The following is a 24882-nucleotide window of genomic DNA, read 5'->3' as shown; positions in this document are numbered from 1 at the left end:
CACGTGACAATAATAAATTACTTTAAATGGCCGACACATGGTGAAGTTTATTTAGAGTTGTGCAAACCGCTTAGGCTCATTATCAGTACACCGTCTCGCTAGTACATCTTAATCATATCGCTGGATAACATGAATAGTCCTCCGCTCAATTCGAGCAAGAAGAACCGTAAGAAGAAAAAGAAGAAGACTAAATCGAGCAGTGGCGCCAATGTGGAAGACAAGGTAGGTTATAATAATTGTACCAATGTGCTGTGCGTTTGTGAGTAATAGTATAGCGTTATTTTATCAGTGTAAAGTGGTTGTACAAGGTATAGTGATAGCTATATAGTAATTCAGTTAGTGGGTGTACCCTATTACCAGCTGAAGGATGTGTGTAGTGTATTACTACATATTGTTAGAGTGGCACATACAGTATACACGTGTATGTACATTATTGTATGTGTGTTGCATTGAGATGGCTTTACTTTAGGTGTATTTGTGTGTATGTTTAAATTGTCTATTATGTCATGCACAACATATCTGATATTTTGTCCTCCTTAGAAACCTCTGCTAGTGCAGACTTCACTTACGTAGATGAAGCTTCTATAACTATGTGTTAAGCATTGCTGAGCCCATACATATAACATAAGTACTTTTGTATTAAACTTTTATACACTTCCTATCCTAGTCTGGCAGCACCCGCCCCTTCGCTTTTACAGTAAGGGTCTGGTAACCATAGTATAGGGTACTTGTGTTACTACCACTATAGTGGTAGAGCCAATCAAATGGTAGTATCCAGTTTAAATAAGTATTTGTGACGTAAAACATGTAGTTTGCGCCATGAATAACACAATAACCATAGTGACTGAATTCGGAATAGTTGGAAAGCAGCTGATACTCTCCGAGCGAGACTCCGAGATACACACGCTGTAGATCTACGTTGAGAAGTATGAAGTTTTGTGCTTTCTTTGCCGAGTTATAAAGGCCTAAAAACAGGTAATTTATTACGTCACGCGCAATTTGAAACCACATTTGACTTCTGGTAGCACAAGTACCGTTTACTACGGTTACCAGACCCTTACTCTAAAGTGAAGGGGCAGGCGCTGCCAGACTATTCCTATCCCAGGAACCATAGATAATAGGCACCCCATACTGGATTGGAAACTTCTAAGTGCCACCTAATCTATCTGCACTTCACGTCCCTTATACTGTACACAGTACTAGGAGTATATTTTATAAGAACATGTTTTGCTTACTGGTGAGTAGTAAACGTACCACTATGGAATATAGGGTTTGGCCTATGTATTACCTAGAAGTTTGACAAGTGCGATAGGTTGATACAAAAGGCAGGATTTGTGAACTTGACTAAACTGGAGCGAATATACCATGAAACACAAACCAGTGCACATAGCGTTAGTTAGTAATAAGCTAAACTTGTTCGCACTGCTATTTTCACAAACATGTTCAAATACTTTTTATACGGAAAGCCCCTATACCAGTAGTACGCCAATCACCACCCAAGAAACAATCTACTAAACTTACTAGTTAAAGCAACTGAGTTGTATCCAGACAGTAAAATAGAATCTTTGAATGAAATGAGTATTTCAAAACTTCAGGTGTGAAATACGGATAGTCACGTAGTTTTGTATGGGCACTATACGTGCGCTTCCAATCCAGGTAGGAAGTATCTATTATCTATGCAGGAACCAAGCTTCCATGGACTTATCAAGTTATCTTATAGCATGGTAATTTCTCAGCAGCTGTTCTATTGTTATCAAGTTGCTTGCATAAAGATATTACTCTTCAGTTCATGCCCGACTATACAATTTACTATTGAGATATAGTGCATTAACCTTTATGTAATGTACTATCCTTCATACAGGATGTATGCTATAGAGATTATATATATATAATATCTGATATGGCTGGTTGTAAAAGTGGAGTTTTATGTGTGTGACTTCATTGTTAAATGGCTTGTTGGTAAATGGTCTTATTTGGGAGGCTGGGGCATTGTTGAGTGAGTTTCAGTGTCAGCTTGCTAACAAGCACATCCTATGCTAGGGGAAACTGATGTGTTTAACATGACTTCTAAGTGAATTCCCTATAATTAGCCTTGTTTTGTTTTCTGCTTAAACTGTAGTTGAAATGGGTTCAGTTGATTTTTTTTATATCCTATTGGGGACAGTGTTAATTGTGTTTTGTGTTAGTGTTAATTTATTGTACTTAGGTCCAGAATGGGACAACAGAATGTTGTACCAGTCCTACTTGTGCTGGTAAGGGATCATACACACACTGTGCACACACACTTATGATACACCATGCATGCATGCACACTGTCACATACGCATGGGTGTACGTGCACACACAAATACAACAGATACACTAGTATAATTCAACAGTTATTATGTGATGGGATATATGACACTAAGTCAGTAGTCGTCTCATGTGAACATGTGTACATATGATATGTGTGACTGACAGCACATTTTGTCAGTGTATTGATGGTAGACATGATACCTAAACTGTAGTAGTACAGTGATAGTATTTTACTAAACTCATAATTATATAGATAGCTTTACAGCTATGCATGCATACGTTTACAAGCAGTAACTGCGTGTTTACTGCAGTGTGCCTTTATATGCTACACCTGTTTGTACAGTGAAACTTCACATAAAACAGCTACTTGTTTAATAAGACCACCTCATTATTGTGGTCACTGCTTTTAGGTCCTTAAGTGTATGATGACCTCAGTAATGAGGTTACCTCAATATTGAGGCCAAATTTTTATGTCCCACAGGTAATGCTATCAATTTTGTGCAATGTGCATTTGTAGTTTTGTTGTCTTTTATTATGTACACCATGTTGTTAGATTAATGCTTGGTGTTTACTGGCTTTTGTTGTGGATCTTTGATTGTTTTTGGTTTGTCTGGGTTTGAGACTGTCTTTGAAACAAAGAATATTTTTACTGTTAGTGTTAAGTTGTCAAGACATTCCATAGTTGTAGACTAAGAGAGAATGGCTTCAGTTGCACTAATTGCTTTTGTCAAGCCTTTAAAATGTGGTCTGTATCTTAATATGTTTCAAGGTCATTGTTATACCACAAGCAGTGTAGTGATTATGTACACACGTGCATATTATGTACTGTGTGCGTATTATGTACTGTGTGCGTATTATGTACTGTGTGCGTATTATGTACTGTGTGCATGAATGAATACATCCTTCATTACATCACAAGTATGTGATGTGTCTTGATTGCTCAGATGTAGATGTATATGCATGAGTGGACAGACACGTACATATTACACACACAGACACACTGACACACGGTACTACACTATACACATGCATACATATACACACTGACACTTACGGACACATGCACACTTCATACACACTACACACGTATGCTCTGCAATACATACCCACTCTAAATACACACATGCATGCGTGCGCACTCTACCATTTATCCAATCACATATTGCAAATTCATTCATACTACTATAACTGGTTCTAATATAAATTGTAGTCACACAATCCACTGTAATCCACTGTCCTGGTTAGTTATAACAGTGTCACTGGATACCCTGTGATCATGTAGGAGTTTCAGTGCTGATCAGCTAATATCCTCCAATAGGGATCATTCCTATGATAATTTAAGTAGTCACAGGATATGCATGTAAACTGATTTCTTACCTGTGGAGGATATATGTTTTGGGTCAGATATTTTACACATCTGTATACGTCCATGTGTGTGTATGTTGTCATTTTCATTTCTGACCTGAGGTCATAAGACGAGTATGACCATTGTTGTACATCAACAATAACTGGGTCACATGGTTCCATATTTTAGTTACATTTCTGACCTTATTTGGGGATGTGGTTATGGTGGTTGCTTGTGCTAGTTGTCATAGTAACTATTCTCTATTGTGGCCAAATTATAATTTCCTGTGAATAATGTTTTATAGGAACAAAAGCTGATGGCTCATCTGAGGTGAGTGTTTGTGTGCATGTAGTGTGTGTGTGTGTGTAGTGTAGTGTAGTGTAGTGTGGTGTATTGTGTGTAGTGTAGTGTAGTGTAGTGTGGTGTATTGTGTGTGTGTTTGTGTGTTCTGTACACACACACTATACCACATGTCCATATTACTCAACAGACTCAACCATGGAAGTGTTCAGAATGTAATGTGGAGTGCTCACTCACAAAGACCTCATCCCCACAAGTCCTACAATGTACCTGTCCATCATGTACAGCTGGAAGTCTAAGGTATTACTATTTGATTTGATTTATAATTTTAAACCAAACTCAAACCAGTTGACATAGCCGTTCTTCCCTGGCCGAGGAAACATACATACATATACTTACAAACACACAACAGGACACAAATACATACACTTACAACCATGAAATACATACATATAACATACAAACACAACATAATTTATACACACAATCAGTTAGTAAATAAATATGAAAATAAAAATCTTGTGCCATCACCATGTCCTCAGGAAGACTGTTAGCTGATACACACATTTTTGCCACTGTATGTACTGTATTGTGATATTTCTGAGTGTGATCAACTGTTTGGATATACTTCTAACAGTCAGTTGAAAGCAATGTTTACATTTCTTATCACTTTTCAACATGTAAAATGCAGCTGTTGAAAACTCCCCAACATTTCATTTTTATCCACTGTTGTAACATAACTTGTATGGTATCAAGTGTAGGATAATAATAGTCCACATTATTTAAGTGGCTTTCTTGGAATAATATGTAATGTATTATAACATTGTTACAGGGATGCTGGTATGACAGTGGATGGGGACATGTCATCCACACAATCATACTGGATGGAGATCAGACATATTGTTAGGAACATCTACCGGTCAACTAACTCAGATGACAAACCGGCTGTGAGTACGGAGAAGATGAAGAGCATTGTGAAAAGGTAAGACAACTGTAATGATTACTGTCCTGGTTGTGTGGTGTATGTATCCTTACCAGATTTTTTACCCTTCAAACTTGAAGTGGTCAAAGTACATAAGTACTTGTAAAGAACCTTGTTTAGGTCATTGTATGAAATTGGACAATTATAGTTTAAGCTGATCCCCTATTGGCAAATGGTTTTGGTGGTAGAAACTTTAGAGAGACGACTTTGGTCTCTTGTACGGGTTCCTCTGCACTGGTTATACTGTACTATATGTATGAACAGTTTTTGATTGATTAGTCCTTTGCAAGCCAATAAAATGGTTGTTACAATCTGTATGTATTGTACACATATCATAGATGCTATACAAGTTGTCTTGTAGTACAAAGCTAATCGGCCAACAACAAACTGTGGTGTGTAAGCCTTCCCATCCCATGTCTTTGAAGACATAACAGTAATAGGCCATTGTATTAAAAGTCAAGACAATTGCAAATGGTTTATGCTACATGTTGGTGTAAAACATAGGTATTTTGTAAGTGTCCTCTTGTGGACTGCTGTTGAAGTTTAGTAATTCCAGAGTGGCTCATTGTAGCAGTTACAAATCTTGGCTTCATGCAGACAAACTTACAGCTATAGGCGTTTGTGATAATTGTTATCTTGTGATACTATAGTATAGTAACATGATACTATAGTATAGTAACATGATTAATTTATATGATACAAACAACAATTTAATTACTTCTGGAACTGTAAGGAGTGCCAACACACTCTAATCCCTTGTATGATATATATGTACTAGATAAAGCACTGCCGCGAGTGCTGTAACGGAAGTATAACACGAAAAGAGTGGGCGAGAGACAAGTATAGCACGAGGCAAAGCCATGTGCTATATTTCGTCTTGAGACCATTCTTTGAGTGCTATATTTCCTGTACAGCATGAGCGAAAGGTAGTACTTTATCTGGTATAGAGAACTGTCAACTTGAGATACACACAAGACACATGAAATAATTAGAAACTCACGGAGTAGTGTTATGATCGGTACAATGGGCATTGTGCCTGTGTTTTTCCTGTGTTGCATTGTACTGCTCCTGCATTAGTTGTTTTGTGAGTCTAGTCTGTCTTCTCAACAACTAAAAGTTTTCAATTGTGGTACTTTAATAAACACATTTCTGTGATATTCCTAGGACTCATCCGTTTATGTGAACAATACGTAGTAAGAACGTTCACTGCAGCTGACCATCATCGAAATCTTTCAAGTGTGTTTATAAATTAAATCCAGTGGTTCTCCTCTTACTCGTTGGGCTGACTGGTCAGCCAGTGCAGTACAGGCTATCAGCCTAGACTGGCTTGGTTGATTGGTTGTACTGGCCAACAGTGAGTGATCACTCAGGCTATTAGCCTGCAAATAGGCCTGGCAGTTCTATAACTACCTGATATAGGACTATGGGTCTATAAAGTGTTTTTTTATATTTGCCCAATATAGAACACTTGTGCTTGTATGGCAAATAAAGAACACTTTTTTTGCTTTGATCCTCCCACGCAAAGTTCTTTATATATATATATGTAATAGTTGTAACACGGGCATGAGGGCTTTGCCTGATATGTATGCAGCCCAAGGGCAGAGGGCATACATATCAGGCAAAGCCCGGATGCTCCGTATTACACCTAGTATGTAACACTTATCAGGCTGATAACCTGTACAGGGTGATCAATCACCTAAGCCAATACGAGTGCAGCTGCTGGATGTATTACATATGTTTACCTAAAATTTTCGATTATGGGTCAGCAGCTAGTATGTTGTGGTTATGTTCGGTTACGATGAACGGACTTATCCTATAGATATCATGTAGAATTTTGGTAACACAAGTTTAATGTTTTAATCAGTGCTATTGAATCATTTATGGAAAAAGTATGGAGTTTACTAAAGGCCTAGATAGGTAAGCTCGCTTGTAGAGTGGTGACTCCGTGCAGAGTGGTAGCTTTGTGATGGGGGCGTGTCTGTATTCAAAAATGTGTGGAAATGATTGGTGAATAAACTATAGCGCTAGTTCTTACCTTAGCTCTATGTTTTTCAACTCATAGGATGGTAAGGATAACAAAATTCTCTCTGCCTGAGTGGTTTTCATGGCGAAATCCAACTCGTACATCCTAATCACGCGAGTATTTATCGATCCCCACAATCAATTTCGGCATCAATGTCTATATAATCATTGCCCAGTTGTAGCCCGGGTGGCTCCTTTGATCTGAGGTGTGAAAGTGTTACACACACATATATATATATATATATATATGTACTAGATATAGCACGAGCGAAAGGCAGTGCTTTATCTGGTATAGAGAACTGTCAACTTGAGGTACGCACAAGACACACGAAACAATTAGAAACTCACGGAGGAGTGTTATCATCGGTAGAATAGGCATTGCGCCTGTGTTTAGCCTGCATTGCACTGTGCTGTGCCTTTATTAGTCGTTTTGTGAGTCTAGTCCCCACTGTCCGTCTTCTCAATACGTAAAGTTTTTGATTGTGGTATTTAATAAGCATACTTCCGTGATATTCCAGGACTCGTCCGTTTATGTGAGCAAAATGCACTAAGAACGTTCACTGTTGCTGACCACAAGAAACCATCATCGAAATCTTCAAGTGTGTCTATTAATAAAATCCAGTGGTTGGGCTCTTACTGGTTGGGTTGACTGGTCAGCCAGCACAGTCAGGCTATTAGCCTACACTGGCTTGGTTGATTGGTTGTACTGACCAGAATGAGTGATTACTCACTCGAAGTAGGCTATCAGCCTACAAAAATAGACCTGGCAGTTCTATAACTACCTGATATAGAATTGTGGTCTATTAAAGTGTTCTACAACTGCCCAATATAGAACACTTGCGCCTTTATGGCAAATATAGAACACTTTTTTGCTTTGATCCTCCCACGCAAAGTTCTTTATATATATGTGTGTGTATATATATAGTCATTAGGGCTGGGATGAAGGTTCGAATGTTTTGTGGGTTTGAAAGTTAAGTAAACTTTGAATTATAAAAGTATCCTTTGAAGCTTCGTAATGCGTTCATAGTCTACGAAAGAATTAAAAATAAACATCGTTATCTTTACTGCAGGATTTGCAGCTGCTTATTCCTCTTGCGTGATCAATGTTTGTCTCTTCGCGATCGATCTTCGTGTGCCACGCCCGCTGTTAAACCATTGCAGTTCAGCTTGCTACCATAGTTGCAGCCTTAAAACACCTTATAACGTGCATGGAAAATGTCCTTTTAGCCATTACTTGGTGATTACTGATACATGATTGCAACCATTGCAATATAGCGGACACGCCCATTTGCAATCGATTGATTGATCGCGTCATTCAATACTGCTGCTATGTACTTTCCAAATGCTTACAAACTTATTAAATAGGTTTAGGAAGATAAAAGTTAAGAAGAATGTGCATAAATACAAGAAAACTTGTAACTTGAAAGCTAACACTGAAGCTTTGAATGTTTGAAGGTAAATTTCAATATTCGTCCCAGCCAGTTTTGCTATATTTCTATTAGTGCTGAAATGATTATTCGGTTATTTGACTATTCGGTCAGCATGACACTATTTGATTTGTTAACAAACTATTTGAATATTCATTAGTACTTTTGTACACTGTATTGAGATGGAAATGCCAGCCTTAAAACTTAAGATTGTGAATGAAGTGATGTATCTATGATGTAAAAATTCTATTTTAGAAAAGATAAACATAGCTCTTAGGCTTTTACCTTGCTCCCTAACAAAAGGTTTCAGTACTTATTCTATAGAAGTATAAGCTTAAAGAATAATCAAATATTCAGTCATTTTGTTCACAACTATTTGAATAGTAAAAATTGTTATTTGTTTCAGCACTAATTTCTACATGTACTGTATGTGTGTACTAGGACAGTCATGTTGTTAGTTGTCTGTATTTAGACACACTATTATGGGTGCTTCTTGTTTCTCTAGGTTATGTCGTGGAGACCCCCATCAGGTAAACTAAATTGTACACAATATACTGTATAGATTGAAATATTTTCTAATATTCTCATGTCCATATAATAACATTTATATGTTTTTAAAAAGAAAATATCCACATGATTTTCCATTTATAAACACATGTTGTAGTTGATGAAGTTGTATTGTATGACATAAGGTGTAGTAATGATGACAAGTATCCTTTACTGTGTTATATGGCCAGTGATATTGTGTGTCAGGTTGTTGACTTGTGTGGATGTGTGGTGTTTTGATGTCATCTGACATGAATTTTTAGTAAAGTGTGTTTACCAAGCTGTGTGGTGTGTGTGTGTTTTATTTAGTCTCCTTTTTAATTATAATTTAATTGTTTAATCCTTTTAGCACAAATTAACATAAAATTTGTAATTAAATGAATTCTGTTGTGGATGGCATGTTGGTCACTGAGATTTTCATGTGGCTGCAATTACACTTTATGTGATAAATTTTCTTGTTTGTTTGTATGTAGTTCTTCCAGAGGCTGGAGACGTTGGCTCGAGAGTACTTGCTAGAGGTCAAGGTTCGCTTGTTGGAGCAACTGTCACTTGGCTTTAACTCACCTCAGCTGGCTATCAGCTTTATTGAAATGTTATTAGATGAGTACTTCACATTGGCTGATGCCCTACCATCTCTGCATCAACTGTTACAGCCACTGGTAAGTACATGTGTGTTGTGTAGTGTAGTGTAGTGTAGTGTAGTGTAGTGTTTTGTGTTTAGTGTGTGTGGGTGCATACACTACGTCTGCTAAAGACATGTAGGTAATCATAAACACATTTGTAAGAGTACCACAAGTTTTTACGCTTTATTTCTCCTTTTAGAGGTTTACATATTACACAGTACCAGTGAGGAGGCCTTTTAGAACTACCACATATACCAAGCCTTGTTTCCTTTTGTAAAGTGTTTTCAGAATCCCGTGATGGTTTTGGGAATTTTGTAAATGAGATTCATATGTAACTATAGCAATGGCCAAATATAGTAACATCACCTGCTGCGTATCTATAGAAACACCACCAACAGGATATTATGTTACAGTGTAACACATATGTTATGTATGGAAAACTAGCAGCAATAACAGACATAGTATTGGTTCAAATTGCAGCCTAGATATTTGTTTCTTTCAAGCAACAAACTTTTCACCTATGAGACCAGCAACTACATCAACATTGCCAGTGTTCACATATACATCCCTCCCCTCTGCATTATTACAATGATAATACTGTGGAACTTTTCACTTCACAAACTATGACTGAACTGTCAGGGATATGCCCACAGTAGTTGGAAGTGGTTGGAATCGACCACTACTCAAATAAAAATACCACTGAACAACCACTACAAATTCACCTCTGACACATACACAAGTTAAGGCCCCCCCATACAACATTTCTGGACCCATCCCTGTCTCTTGTAGCCACCATTATTATAAACCTGGGCACATTCCTACACTCTAAAGGCATTTATTTTTTATCCTCCCACCCCCAGTGACTAATACAGGACGCAAGGCAATACACTACATACATGTACAATACTAAAGATATTCAACCTTACAGTGTATTCCTGCATACGTTATAGGAGGAGGCTGGATATGTGGACAACTTAAAGTTAACTGTTGATCTCATGAACAAGAACATCTTCCGTGAACTAATATTTGCTGAGTCATTTATGAGCTCCAACCTTCCTCTAATTATTGCCCAACTCCGACTGACCAGTCTCTCATCTGATGCCCACCATTGTGTCATGGCAGAGAAGCTTAACCAAAAGTGAGTAACATTGTATGTATCTCACATGTATACACATGTGCACACACACATATACACTATGTTAAATACTACATGTACATATCCATTTCTTTGGTTGTGGGTTTAAAGTTACCAAGGACCATACAATATGTTACATGACTGTTGCTCTACAGATACAATGAACTAGATCAGGAGATGGAAGAGGTCGGCCATCTTTGGAGGGTAGCCAAAACTGACTTCCCCACCTTCCCTCCTAGTATACCAATAGATCAGGTCTGTTTGTTATATTGATCATAGCTGGCTAATGTGTCAAGCATGATAGAAGCATGAGTCGTTATACCAAAAATTACTTTTGATGTTACTGGTGTGAATTCATAGGAAAAGTCTTACAAGTTGTTGTACTCCTTCACTTGTAACTATTTTATTATTTTACTGCACAATAATGTATGTATGGCTCTGTGTATCCAAGAAACACTTAGTGTAGTCAGTGAAGGATAAAACTACTCTAATTGGACTTATATTCCTATATATATATATATATATATATATATATAGGCAGAAGCACTGTAAAATAGTGTACCCCTATGCACAATGGTAGTTACGTATCCAATGTAAAATTGTTCTCGAAATTTTGTATGGGGGTATGCAAAATTGTTCCTATATGTATAGGAGAAATTTTGCACTGGGGTATGCAAAATTTGTGGAGGTACACAAAATTTGATAATGGTAGTGAGGAATTACACACAAATGAGCTTGGTGAACATTAAATAGGATGTAAGCAAGTGATTTTGAATAGTTAGCCGACTCAAATGCAAATGTAAAAGATGTGAACCAGAGAAGGATGGAGGCAGTTTAAGTGGTGTCTAAATCTTTACCAGATTTAACAGTTATGAGCCTTGTAAGCAATCCTACATTGCTTTTAAACCAGACGTGTGCCTGAAACCATTACACTTCGCTTTACCTATTGTCAGCCTGTCACACAGCATTACTAATGAACAGCAGTATTAGAAACACCTCTGCAATCAATCCAGTCACCATGGAGATATGGATGATTCCCATTTACAAACATAGGGAAGCCATGCGTTCTGCTACAGCAAATCAACACCTTGGGCTGCCAGCAAAAAGAAATGAAACACAAAGGAGGACAAAGGTATATCTATGATGTGTGCATTGTATGTACTGCGCTTTGCTAAAAGGCACGCCTTGGTGTGCACAAGGGTACGTTATTTTACAGTGCTTCTGCCTATATATAGAGGAGTAATTTTGTGTGGGGTTACCCAAAATTACTATATATAGGAGTAGAAGTCTAATTAGTGTAAAACTGTACATTACCTACCGATTAACAGCCATTCGTGCCAATCATCATAATGACTATCATCATAGATGCTATGCTAACAAAACTTGGGGTATAACATGCTGGAAATAGTGTTAAGCATTATTCTAACATAAAAGATGCAGGAATTGCTGTGTTAAACATTGAGCAACTGCTACTTACTATATATGTTCGTGTGAAAAAGATTGAAATACTCTAATAGAACAGTCATTACATGTTGTGATCAATAAAAATTCTAATAGAGCAGTCACACATAGCTAATTTGAGAGGTGTGTAAATTGTATGGCAATTATCGGTATCGGTATTAAAGTTTGTGGCTATCTGCTGTATTTTTACAGTAATTGCATGATTCTTAGCTGCTGGAGGGTATAGTTATTTTACTATAGAGGACTTACACGGTGAAGTAATTCATCATAATCATCCACAGCTGTCGGCTATGTTTCAGGACATTGTTGTGACTGAAAAGTGCCTTCTCACTATTTGTGATGATGGTTCAATGAGTATCCAGCTCTAGAATGCACAATACCAAGCTTGTTAGAAACAGCAAAGGAATTAGAATTGGTAAGCAATTTACCAAAATTTAATTAGCCACCGATTTCACAGAGCCAATGTGTTCTATTTCAATCCTAGCCCTGCCTCCCAGTGTCACTCTACCCAGTGCTTAGTGAATGAACATTATTAGCTTCATTCTGATCCAGTGTGTGCCATAGAAAGTTGTCCCAAAATATAGCTGCCTGACAGCCATTGCTAGCTTGTGTTGTCATACGTGCAAGTCCTCTATTAGCCTTTGTGATAATTTTATTTGTGACTGTTGTCATACATACTTTACACTATCATGTGTGCACACATTACACACACCACACACATACACGCACGCATGCACGCACACACTACACTACACACACACACACACACACACACACACACACACACACACACACACACACACACACACACACACACACACACATGCACACACACATGCACACACAGAGAGTAGGCACACGATATAGCTTATTACATATACCCTTTTACTCCCCAGAGCAAAAAGGCTCATATTGAAGAGATTCGTTCTGATGCAGAGTCTCTTAAGAAGATGAAGCAACAACAAAAACAACAGTCCAAGGTTTAATAGCTGTGGTTGTGAATTATTTTATATATTGCTAAAATGCTCATGCTGGGGATTAGTACCATGCCACCTACTAGTGATATGTACGAAGTGTAGGTATAATTATGATATCGTTTTGCATATGATCAGCTGTATACATGATTTTTTACTATAGTCTTTTTTCCCTACAGAACCAGGATCTTGCTTCTGCTAAAGCAGTGAGCAAAATGTAAGTTGAATCTTTATGCAGTTTTTTGGTTTTCAGTTGTGTATGTTTGTAACTACTACTACTACTACTACTACTACTGCTATATAATATAATAGTAATAGAAATTAAAATATGTTGCCTATACTTTTAAAAACTAAAAAGATAGAGAGGTATTCCAATTATAATCTCTGTTTCTCTATTTCCAAGTTCCAACTAAAAGTTGCATGTGCTTGCTATTATAGACAGAACCCCCATGGACAAGGGAGCATGTAACTCTGTAAACAGCAAAAATTGAACATGGGTGCCATGCACTGCAATAAGTAGCTTTTAAAATTTCCTAATTGGGATATTGTGCAGAGGCACATGCTCTAGTACGTCACATTTCCGTTGCGATGAAGTGAAGCTATGGAAATGAAGTTCAATGGCATGATGGAGGAATAGTAGCACAGGCTTTCTACAGTCATGCCAACCACGCAAAATTACTCCGCTTGACCATTCCAAGCTTTATCTTCAACTTGATATCGAAGCAGCCTTTGCTACCTTCACACAAGACAATGGAGTAGCGATGTAACCAATTATATACATAGCAGAGGTTAATCTAGGGGGCACGTGCCCCCCTGGGTTAGCTATTGCCCTCCCTAGGTTTATACCTAAAGCCTTGAGAAATGGAAAGGTTTAATTGATCCCAAAGTTGTATAATCCAATAGTCAATATTCAATGGCATCACAGTAAAAATTCACCAAAATTGAGTATATTTCTACCTAATTTTTCCTGGAGGATCATGCCCCCAGACCCCCCTAGAATCCAAAGTGACTTACGTCGCCCCTCTCTTGGTTAATATTCTGGGTTGAGCCCTGTGTAGTATTGGTAGTGTACTGAGTTACACACTCCCTTGTCCATAGCTCCTGAAAGTACATATGTACCGTGAAAGGTGTTTATTTGAACACAGCTATACGTTTTTCATAGTCTTATATGTGCATGTTGTAAGATGAACATTTTGGTTGAATAGCTACTACCTTTTATGACATATGTAGGGCTATCAGTCAAGTAGTCAAGCCACCATCAGAAGAGCCTAAACCATTCTCTGCTTGTGGCATCACTAACACACAGTTGTGCAACAAAATGAAACCACTGGAGTCTGTGCAGCTGGACAATTCTGGACGCACACTCAAACCAGCAGAACTATCCACAATCCTCTATCATTGTATGAAACCCATAGGAGATCCTGATACTGTTCTAACAGGTGATAGAGTCATTCAAACTTATACGCTCAAGTTGGAACTGTCCAAGCTTGATCTGTCTAAGTTACCAACCGAAGGCCACTTGTCTGACAATGATAGGTACAAAGATTTTGGACTATCCATAGAAGAAATGAATGATATCAACTTAAAGTTGAATGCTCTCAAGGCTATGGGCCTAGACTTACAACTGGAAGATTTGTTGGATACTGGAGTGTCACTGGTGGAGCAGAATAGGGTGGGAATGAATGGACTGTTGTTACACAGCAATGGCAAGAACCACCTGCACAATGGGACACTGTTTGAAGGTTTTTCAAAGATGATGAACGGTGATACAGAGAGAGGGGAAGTTAATGGCACTACACCAAAGTCTCATGTACAATTTGATGGTCTTGTATTAAAGCTGCGAGTGACTAAAAAATTATCTCGTAAAGAACTCGAGAATTATCGAACAAATGGCCCAGCTGGGCTGCAATTTTCCAGCCAAGATGAGGCACAATTGCAAGTGGCACGACTAGAATTAAACCACAACAATGTATCAGTACATGGTGACTGTGTTGGAGTGTGTTTGGGTCTAGAGAAGGAATGTGAAGATCCTATGGACAGTGAATTGTTCAATTCTGCACGTCATTATGAAGTCGTGCGAGTTCTACAGCAACAACTGGATCAGTGCTCCTATGAGAAAGACTCTGTTGAAGCACTGAAGAGTCGTGGTGTTGTGTTGTCAGGCAAGACAGCTGCTGGCAAGTGTGAGAAACTAGAGAAGGCTGAGAAAGCATCAACAAAAGATTCTGATAGTAGTAAAGTTGCTGATTCTCCACCATCAGATGTGGACTTGTCCAAACTAAAACCACTCATAGTACCCAATACTAACACATCATGTCAGTGTGCTGTGTGTGTTGGAGCCAGAGCTGCTACCTGCAATCACTCTGTGAGTAATGCGTGTGTACTAGTTTGTATATTGTGTGTTTGTTATTCTTGTTGCTTGGTAAGTAAGTAGGCTCATGGGGCTTGTATGATCTTTTGTTGAAGGTTTTGTTAAAATATGTGATACTTGTCTTTTCTTCCATTTCTTTTTGTTGTTTAAAAAGGTTATCTGACTTTGTATTAGTTTGAGTACAGTTACATGTAATGTGGATGGATAATAAAATGAGTAGGAAAGATAAAGAAACTAGTACAGCACAACTAAAGAAAAAAAATCTAAAAAGAGTGCTAAGTTGGCTCCTGTACAATGTGTAAGTAGTAGTAGTGAAGGAGCTAGGGGAAATGGACCTCTTGCACTTTGTTTCATAGAGAGACCTCCTTAACTAACCATAATATGCTCAGGGTGCGATATTGCTAACCATAACTCGTGGTTCCCATTGATTCCTGTACAAAAACACATTTTTAAAAAAAGCTGAAACTTTTTCATACTACCATATATGCATCTCAAATTTCTTTAGATGTCAGAGTGGTCTTCCTCTCTCAGGAAAGCTATGTATTGTTGCGTTTCAGCAAGCCACATCTTCAAGTTACAGAAGTTGTAGCGCTGTAGTTAATAAAACCACTGGTGATAATTCTAGTGCTAACGATAGTTCACCGCTGTTCTCGCCACTAGCAGCCATTCAAGCCAATGGCAACAACAGGAAATAGTGTTCTTATAGTGATCGACAAACCTGGAGCAATGATGAAGGTGCCGTTAAACCAGCATACTTGTATAGAGAAACCAGCGTACTAGAGGGACTAAAGAAAGTAAAAATGACGGCAGAACCTACACGGTAGTGGGAATGTATCTGATGCTGTATAGCTCTTGGATGGCTTGTGAGTGCCAAGGCATTGATCTAGGTATCGCTGGGCACCTGCATACAGTATTCTCCTGTCATGCTGTTCTAGTGAATAGGACTAACATTCACCTAACATGGCAACCAAGTTGAGGCAGCGTAAACTTGATTATCTCACAAATTATCACTGCAAGTAAACAATCCATCACTCACCAACGCTTTTCTATTCATACAAAATTGTTAGCGATATATTCAGCAGCTGCAGTGGTATAAACACTGTCAATATCAATAGTCACTGTCTCACTGAAGGCAACAACATCGCACTCCGGAAGCCACGTCATAGACCAGTTATGTCGTCACAATCTAACCACAGCATTCCATTGCCTTAAATGAAAAGACCTATTGAGTTGCTGTAACAGATCAGTCATATACTCTAATAAAACAGTCAATACAATGTAGTCAATGTGATTTCAGAGTGTTTTTTCCTGGTACTGGTCACCACTAGTAGAAATCTTATGAAACATATAGAGTAATATTGTACTTTGCGTGGGAGGATCAAAGCGATGCCGTGTATCGTATTCTCCATATCATACTAATCAACTGCATAACCGTACTGTATGAGTCATACAGTACAGTTATGCAGCTAATTAGGCAAATACAGTACAGTTATGTACTTAATTGGGCAAATACAGCACACTTGGGCAAATAAAGTACAGTTATGCGGAGAATTTATTTAAGGAATGTTATGTAAACAACACTGTAAATCGCTAAAACCAGCCGAAGTAATCCTACCGGTTTGTTCTACGGCTAGGAATAGATTGTTTATACGCTTACTGATTGTCTGATCACGAAGCTTTTAAACACGACTCCACCAAGACAGCACGATTGATCACGTGCGTGACATTGTAAATCGCTAAAACTAGCCAAAATAATCCTATAAGTTCGTTCTACGACTAAAAATAGATTAGTTAAACACTTACTGATATCCTTATCACCAAAAATCGCAGCGGTTTGAGTACTAGAGAAAATCCCTCCGAGCCAGACGACCAGGAAGTACAATATAACACTTAAAGCACCGCCTTGCTTGTGTGTACAAAAAATACAGTACTCGGGGGGTGTCTTGAGGCAAATACAGCACTTGGCTTCGCCTCGTGCTGTATTAGCCTCTTGACACACACCCTCGTACTGTATTTTCCGTACACACACGTGGTGGTGCTTTAACATGTGGTATGGCTGTTGTAGGTATTTTTCGATCGCCTTACTTTTATCACACTGCTTTGGGTTATATCTCCTGGATTATCTGTGTCTGTACAATTGTAGGCCAAACTGCTAAGTGTTTGTAATTTAAAAAGCTATACACATTGTCAACAAATATGTGTTAATTTTCACATTGCACCCTTGCTACTTTATGGTAAAATAAAGCACTCTTTCTGATTTGTTTCTCACACAATGCATTTCTTTTATATGTACTGTACATACATAGATTACAGTGGAACTTCCGTTATCTGAACCCCTTGGGATCAGAGGTGGTCCATAAGTTTGAAAAGTCCGTATCTCTGAAACTGTGTATGAATAACCGTAAAGAACATTGGTTAAAAATATTGGTATTATTCAACTACCCTAATAGAACAGTCACTACTCTAATAGAGCAGTCATTTCTGTACTTCGGTTAACCGAGAATCCAGATAAGTGGAGTCCGGATAACTGAGCCACTATACGTGCATACATACATATATATATATATATATATATATATATATACATACATACATACATACATACATACATACATACATACATACATACATACATACATACATACATACATACATACATACATACATACATACATACATACATACATACATACATACATAACGTACATACATGCATGCACGTATTTATTATACCCATTATGGTATAGGATACACAGTCCACAGTGATGCACAGTGTCCACAAGATTCAGCTAACACCCGGTCACAACTTCATTGCTCTGGCTCAAGAGAAGCCTTCCAAACCACTGCGGCCAGGGGAATCCCCCAAGACACATCTCTTACACTACAAGCTAGACTCGAAGGAGGTACAGCAGTCATCATCAACCAATGCTGGAGGGGTGGGTGGGGCTACAACCAGTGGAGATCACAGCTCATGTAACAACAACCACCACTCCACTAATGTAAGATGTGTTACACTTAGAAAATAGTTCCAATGCACACAACAACACTGTAGCTGTCTATACAGAACCACCACCTGTTTATACCAGCCAGCACACATTTCCCACTGTACAGTGGAAGCTATGACAGGCACTATTGTCCTTTGTATAGTCCATTGAAAAATATATCTTTTGTAGGTGTTGATATATTTTTTGTATGTTAAGTTTTGTACTAGCTGTCTCTAGCTACTATACTATTATTGTTGTGTTTCATGATTTATTTTCCCATTACACATTACAGCATGGCGATTCTGGCTATGAAGAGGATAGCTCATCATTGGAGAGTTCAAAGTCAAGTGCCCAACATTCTCCTGATTGTGACAGTTGTCATCATCATCATCACCATCACCATAGCAACCATCACCATGGTCACCATCACCATGGACACTGTAATGATACAACCAACAACAGCAGTAGCAATGGCCACACCTCCTCTGGGACCACATCCAATAGTACCAGTAATACAGCAACTGATAGTAATGGTAGCATGGATGATAATCACAACTGTAGCTCTAAGTGAGTTGTGTAGTACTATACTATATGAGTTGGAAAAATTGCAAAGGACAACATTTTTAAGGCTGGGTTTGCTATTGCTTTAGTGAAAATGTTTTTAAAAGTTGCATAATGGATCATTCAGTACATAAAGCATTGAGCCTGTTACCATCAAGGATTCCGATTTATGAATTTTCTAGTGTTATGTTGAGGGTCAGTGTTTTGGCTAACTCACTTTAAACCTAATGTAGATGTAGAATTGTAAGTAGGTGTGGTAGCAAAGTGCTTCCTCATTGTTCATTTCAAATGGGCTTTTAGTTCAAGATACTCTAATAGAGCAGTCATATATACTATAACAAAATAATTTACATTTTTATTTATTTATTTTTATTTTGACCTGCTGGGTCTACTAGAGGGTAAAGAGTCCATGAAACATAATTATTTAGTACAGCTTTGATATAGAAAGTACTCGTCAGTATTCTAATGGATTGTTGTATCTAAGCATTAGTCTGTAACTTAACTTCTTGTGTTATGCTGAAGTGTGAAAATATAGGCCACTTCAACTAAATCTTTTTTCTCGGGCCTGACCAACCCAATATTTTTCAATGCAAAATAGTTATGTTCACACTAGTAATCACCTTGCAAGTGTAAATATAACACCACAACGTTGCAACTTGCTTTTTAAGCTCCACATGATCACAAGTACAGGACACTTAATATTTTGCCATATAGCTGCCCACTGGCATGTAACAGCAATCGTAATGTAGGTTAGCTACATGAAATCAGTAGCAAAAAAATTATAATTTTAATTTTACTGACTTGTACTTGATTGTATGAGTTTGCCTGAGAAACAAAAGATTTAGTTGGAAGTGCCTTATTAAGCTCATAGTTGTGCTCAATATTTATATATCGGTTCCAATGTGTTGATAGTACATAAATTTGCATTTTCTTTTAGTCGTACAAGCAACTCTTTAAAAGTATCACTATTATTGTATTGTCTGTGGAAAAGCTATCAAAATAACATGAAAAAACTAGTCCACTATTATGTGCAGTCATCCACCTGACTGCTCTATTAGAGTTACTGACTGTTCTACTAGAGTTTGTCTATGTTTTCTGTGACATGCATTTTTACTTACGATACAATACTCTGCCTATTGTGTTAGTGTAATGTTTCAGACACTCAATATTGTGCTATCATAATAGGCAGGTACCAGTTATTCAGTTAAACAGAATTCTAATTTGTTAACATTTCATTCCTTTACAATCATGCTAATGGTTACATGTTGTTTTACTATTCCAGGTCATCATCAACTAATGGTAATTCAACCAGTAAGGACAATGGAGTAGGGAGCTCTACTAGTACCAGTAATAATAATAATAGTGGTGGTGGTGGTGGTGGTAATAATAGTGGACGTACTTACTGTCGGTGTTGTTACTGTGAACTGTTCGGACACTCAGGGGTATGTCAATAATGTTTACCTTAATAATCCAGTGATTTTTATAATGTTAAGTAGAGGGTGTAATCATGTATAGTGTAATTGCTCACAATTTACATGCCTAATAAAGAAATTTTGTGTCAAAAAACTGTGTGTGTTCTATTAGAGTCATTTAGTTGCCAATATTTAAGGAGGTGTAAATAGTACAATCTTATTGATCAAACAATTACATTATATGCTGTAGCTTCTCATTACATAATCAACTCACATACATCAACTTACTTACATCTACCAGTATATATTGTTATGATAGTGTACATGTTGATGATAGCAGTTCTGTTACCTTGTAGCCGCCCACTGCTCCTACCAGTCATAACTACACCAAACAGAGGGACAAAATGAGGGTGAAGTTGGAGATGAAGAAACAGAGAGACACGACCACTACTAGTCACGACCATTGTTCTTGTAGTAATCATCATACTCTGCCTACTAATACAACCTCGATAGAGTATGTTACAACCACGATAGAGTATGTTGAGTGTAATCATTGTAATGTGGTATAGAGTGTGTGTTGAAGTGTGTCATCTTGTTGGACTTTGTCGATGGTAAACTATTTAATGTTGTGCTACTTTTTAATAAAAATAATAGTAAAAAATTAATGAAAAAACCAGCACCGCAATTGTCACCTTGCTTTGCATTATTGGACTGTTCTATCAGAGTACAATCTTTTAGTAGTTGTTGTCTCATCTTTAACTACCTATTAATACACTAGGGCTGAAATGTATGTCCAGATATCCAGAACAAAATCTTTCCATATAGTGACATTGTCACTTGCTATAAAACAATTTGTTTTCTAGTACTTAGAATAGAAACAAAATTAAGTTTATAGTGTGAAATGTGGAAGCCATGTATGTATCAGAAAATTATTAGAAACTATCTTATGACTTCAAATTACTATCTGGATAATAAATTATTATAATCAGGTATCTGTTAGCCCTAGAATATTACACTATTAATTGATACGAGCTGTGAGCCACTGTACCAATTACTCAGCATGTCACATGGAACATGTATCTAAAGGTTCTCCCAATTATCTACTACCGTACAAGTTAAATTCTACTATTACATTATTAATAATTTTAACGGTCATATTTGGGTGATTATTTTATTAGAGTATCTCGACTGAGCCTCTTGTCTACATGTTGCCATGACATAATCTCACCATGCTATTGTTATAAGTGTAGTTAGACCAATAAGAAGGTGTGGTCATCAACCTGATTGTTTAGTCCAGCTAGATCATCCTTGGTCATCTCGCCCTATTTTCATGACAAACCTATTGTGTAGCTTCGGGTATCTCTACTGGACCCTTATAGCAGTGTAAACGCTTTATGTCTAAATATGCTCCTCAAGGAAAGTGTCTATATGGAATAATAACATTAGCAATAGGCCTTGTGCTAGGATTATGACAGATTTAACTTTAGAAATAAGGTAAGTGTGTAGGGGGGGGGGGGGAACGTCATGAATTTCTGACAGTGAGCCAGAAAGACCAACAACATTGCTTTACTGCAAGAAAATGGTCTTTCCTTGTTAGAAAACATGCTAGAGAAGTAGATCAGTCTTTAATTCAGCTGCAACTATCTTGTAGTGCTGCATTAAATTCCTTAGGTGGTTATAAGACAATTTGGATACACAATCATTTAATCGCATTGGTTGGGTCTCTAGATGTATGCACTTGTTGGCTGTTAACTAAGCAAGTACAAGTGTTGCACTTGAAAGAAATTGCTAGAGACTTGTAATTGGCTATAGCAAAATTTTGGAGTAGAACTGAAGAGTTTCAAAAATTGCACTACACTACTTCATTCAAACTGTGTAGTCATAAAAACTAGAGTAGCTAGGCAGTTCATCACCATATTCTGGTGTGTCTTCAACACAAATGGTTTTTGAGTTGCAGCTCATCGAAGTTGAAATTCATGAAGTTACCCCAGTCACGGAGTTGCTTCCATTCACCTTATTAAAATTCTTCATATTTCTATGATAATTTTAGGTGGCGGCATTTTGAGGGGCAACATTTTGTTTGGGGGAATCTCTACTGTACATTACTACTGTATAGAATGCAAAATGTAATTTGTAGAGCGATTGATCCCATACAGGTATCTGTGGTAATCTTGTGTGTCTATGTGTAGGGCTAAAGATAACAGATCGTTGGATGACAGATCATTGGACACTTTACTGGAGTTCATTAATGGACCAGAAGAAGAGAACCATAAGATATCATCAAGGGCAGCGAAGAGACAAAGAAGGAAACAACGAAAGGTACCAGTTGTTAACCTATACAGCTAACTAGCATTATAAACCCTTATACTTGACCATGTATACTCTTGTTTGTATCCTGCTATAAGTACAGCTGAGGTGTTGTTTTGTCAATATGCAGTACATTAGTGTGTGTATTGATGACATCATGGAATCACAAGTGTTATAGTGTGGTATGGGGAGTACATGTTACACCATATTATCTCATTATTTTATATAACAGTGCAAGGTGGTGCCATCTCACACAAACAAATTCATGTATTGATGTAGCATTTTGTAAATTGCCAGCTGAAATACAAATAATATCATCCAGTTAATAAAAGGCTTCATTACACTTGGGCCCTACTCATTTTCAGTATACAGAGTTTTCGGTGGTAGTTGTATCATGACTGGTTCTTGTTGTGTTGAAAATCTTTTGTTCCTGTATAACCTGATGGTCTGGTATTCCATGATGGTTCAACCTGTTATGTTAGCACAAGTACAGTGCTTTCACTTCATGGCATTTGTTATCCTCGTGCTGGCCCTGCTGCTTGTAAGCCTATAAAGATAGATAGTGTGTGTGCTGAATTGATTCTGTGTATGTTTTGTTACGTTACAGCAAGAGAACAACCAACATGAAGATGACGGAGACTCTAAACACCAGGACACATCTTCACAAGGGGACGAAAAGGACACGAAGGGTCGGCAATCACCAGATGGGGAGGAAGAGAAACTGAAGGAAGAGGATGAGCAGCAGGAAAGCAGTGATGAGGAGCAAGAGAAGATTAAGAATGGGACACTGTCTGACCACAGTTCTGATGAAATGGAGGAAGCAACAGAGATGATGATGAAACGATCCTTGAGCCAGGAGTTCACCCTCATCAACGGGAAAATTGCAGCATTACAAAAACTGGAGAAACAACAGCAGGAAAGAGAGAAGATGCAGGCTAAGGCAGCAGCAATGAATGACACACAATCCAACAATGCTACTGCAACCAGTGGTGTAAAAACTCAGGCCCACAATCAAAAGATTCAACAACAACAACAAGTTGTTCAAAAGACTCGTCCAGTAACCACTTCTCCTAACACAACCACTAACAAACCAACTGAGGGACAGTATACTACGATGACCAGCCGTAGACAACAGCAGCAACAACAACAGCAGCTACAACAAGCTAAGGATATGGAAAGGATGGATAATGGGCAGAAGTACTACTCAGGAGAACATAACACTCGGCTGCCACCCCAGCAGAGGCAAATGGTGAAAGATAAGGACATGATGATGGGAAGAGATAATCGTGACACCCGCTACCACTATGCTCCCAATCCTAATAGGATCAAGCAGCTACCGCCAAGGTTCCAACGAATGGCTCAAGAACAGTTGGCCAGTCAGCAACAACAGCAGCAGCAATATGTAAGAACACTCAATGTCTTTGCTCATAAGCGTTTATAAAACTTTCTTTTTCAGTCACGGCCTAGGTACACTACCCAGCCAGTCTACTCTCAATCCAATTCAGCTCCTGCTGTTACCACTAACCACTCACAGGCTACTGTACAAAGGAAGGAACCAGCTGCACACACTGCCACTAATTCCACTTCTCTGGGTATGTGTGTACGTTTTTACGGCTTAATTTCTGATTATGTGTTGCCATTATTTTGTTTTGGTATCATTTTGTATGTAACTATGTTTGTAATATTTACTATGTCTGTGTTGAGTATGTTGTTTTCTGTTGTGTTTAGATGATGTCTTCATGCCAAAGGATGATGCTGTGAATGTAAGAAAATTCTGATTACTTTGAATACTGCACCTTTACCTTTCATCTTTTTCAGACTTCTGATGGTGAAATGGACGAAATTGATCGTGAACTTGAGGAATTCAAAAGGTTCTGCTTCATGAACAAGCCACTGGAGAACCGTCCCAAGGTTGCCGTCAAGGTGAACCTTAGAGATCTCACCCTGAAGAAAACCTAACTGTGCCGCCGAGATTGGGACATTTAAAAACTCAGCGTTTTAAGACTGATATGTTATATACTGTAAAAGCTATTCTGATCTTTTTGTTTCGTTTGATCTACATACTTTTTACTTATATTAGTAGTTCCAAAACTAGTTACGTCATAGATAGTATATTCTCCGTACACTATTTACGGTT

General features: G+C 37.9%; 1 protein-coding gene across 2 annotated transcripts; it reads left to right on the top strand.

The window, feature by feature from the left end:
- Positions 1–8: 8 nt before the first annotated feature.
- Positions 9–24839, top strand: LOC136260218 (protein FAM193A-like). 2 transcript variants are annotated; one of them, XM_066053867.1, is made up of 21 exons: positions 9–222; positions 2207–2252; positions 3945–3970; positions 4131–4240; positions 4773–4922; positions 8877–8901; positions 9391–9576; positions 10491–10678; positions 10831–10930; positions 13033–13116; positions 13290–13327; positions 14341–15475; positions 18229–18480; positions 18758–19032; positions 20309–20468; positions 20795–20952; positions 22628–22757; positions 23353–24147; positions 24202–24337; positions 24474–24508; positions 24564–24839. In XM_066053867.1, exons 1-21 carry the CDS (start codon positions 130–132, stop codon positions 24702–24704), a joined length of 4263 nt encoding a protein of 1420 aa, XP_065909939.1. In that variant the 5' UTR covers positions 9–129; the 3' UTR covers positions 24705–24839. The 2 variants fall into 2 exon arrangements, with proteins under 2 accessions (XP_065909939.1, XP_065909938.1); XM_066053866.1 differs by having other exon boundaries at positions 10–222; positions 20795–20973.
- The last annotated feature ends 43 nt before the right edge of the window (positions 24840–24882 follow it).

The sequence above is a fragment of the Dysidea avara genome, chromosome 7, assembly GCF_963678975.1.
Source record: "Dysidea avara chromosome 7, odDysAvar1.4, whole genome shotgun sequence".
NCBI lineage: Eukaryota > Metazoa > Porifera > Demospongiae > Dictyoceratida > Dysideidae > Dysidea > Dysidea avara.
The sequence above is the reverse complement of the archived record's forward strand: the minus strand, read 5'-3'. Positions and strand labels throughout refer to the sequence as shown.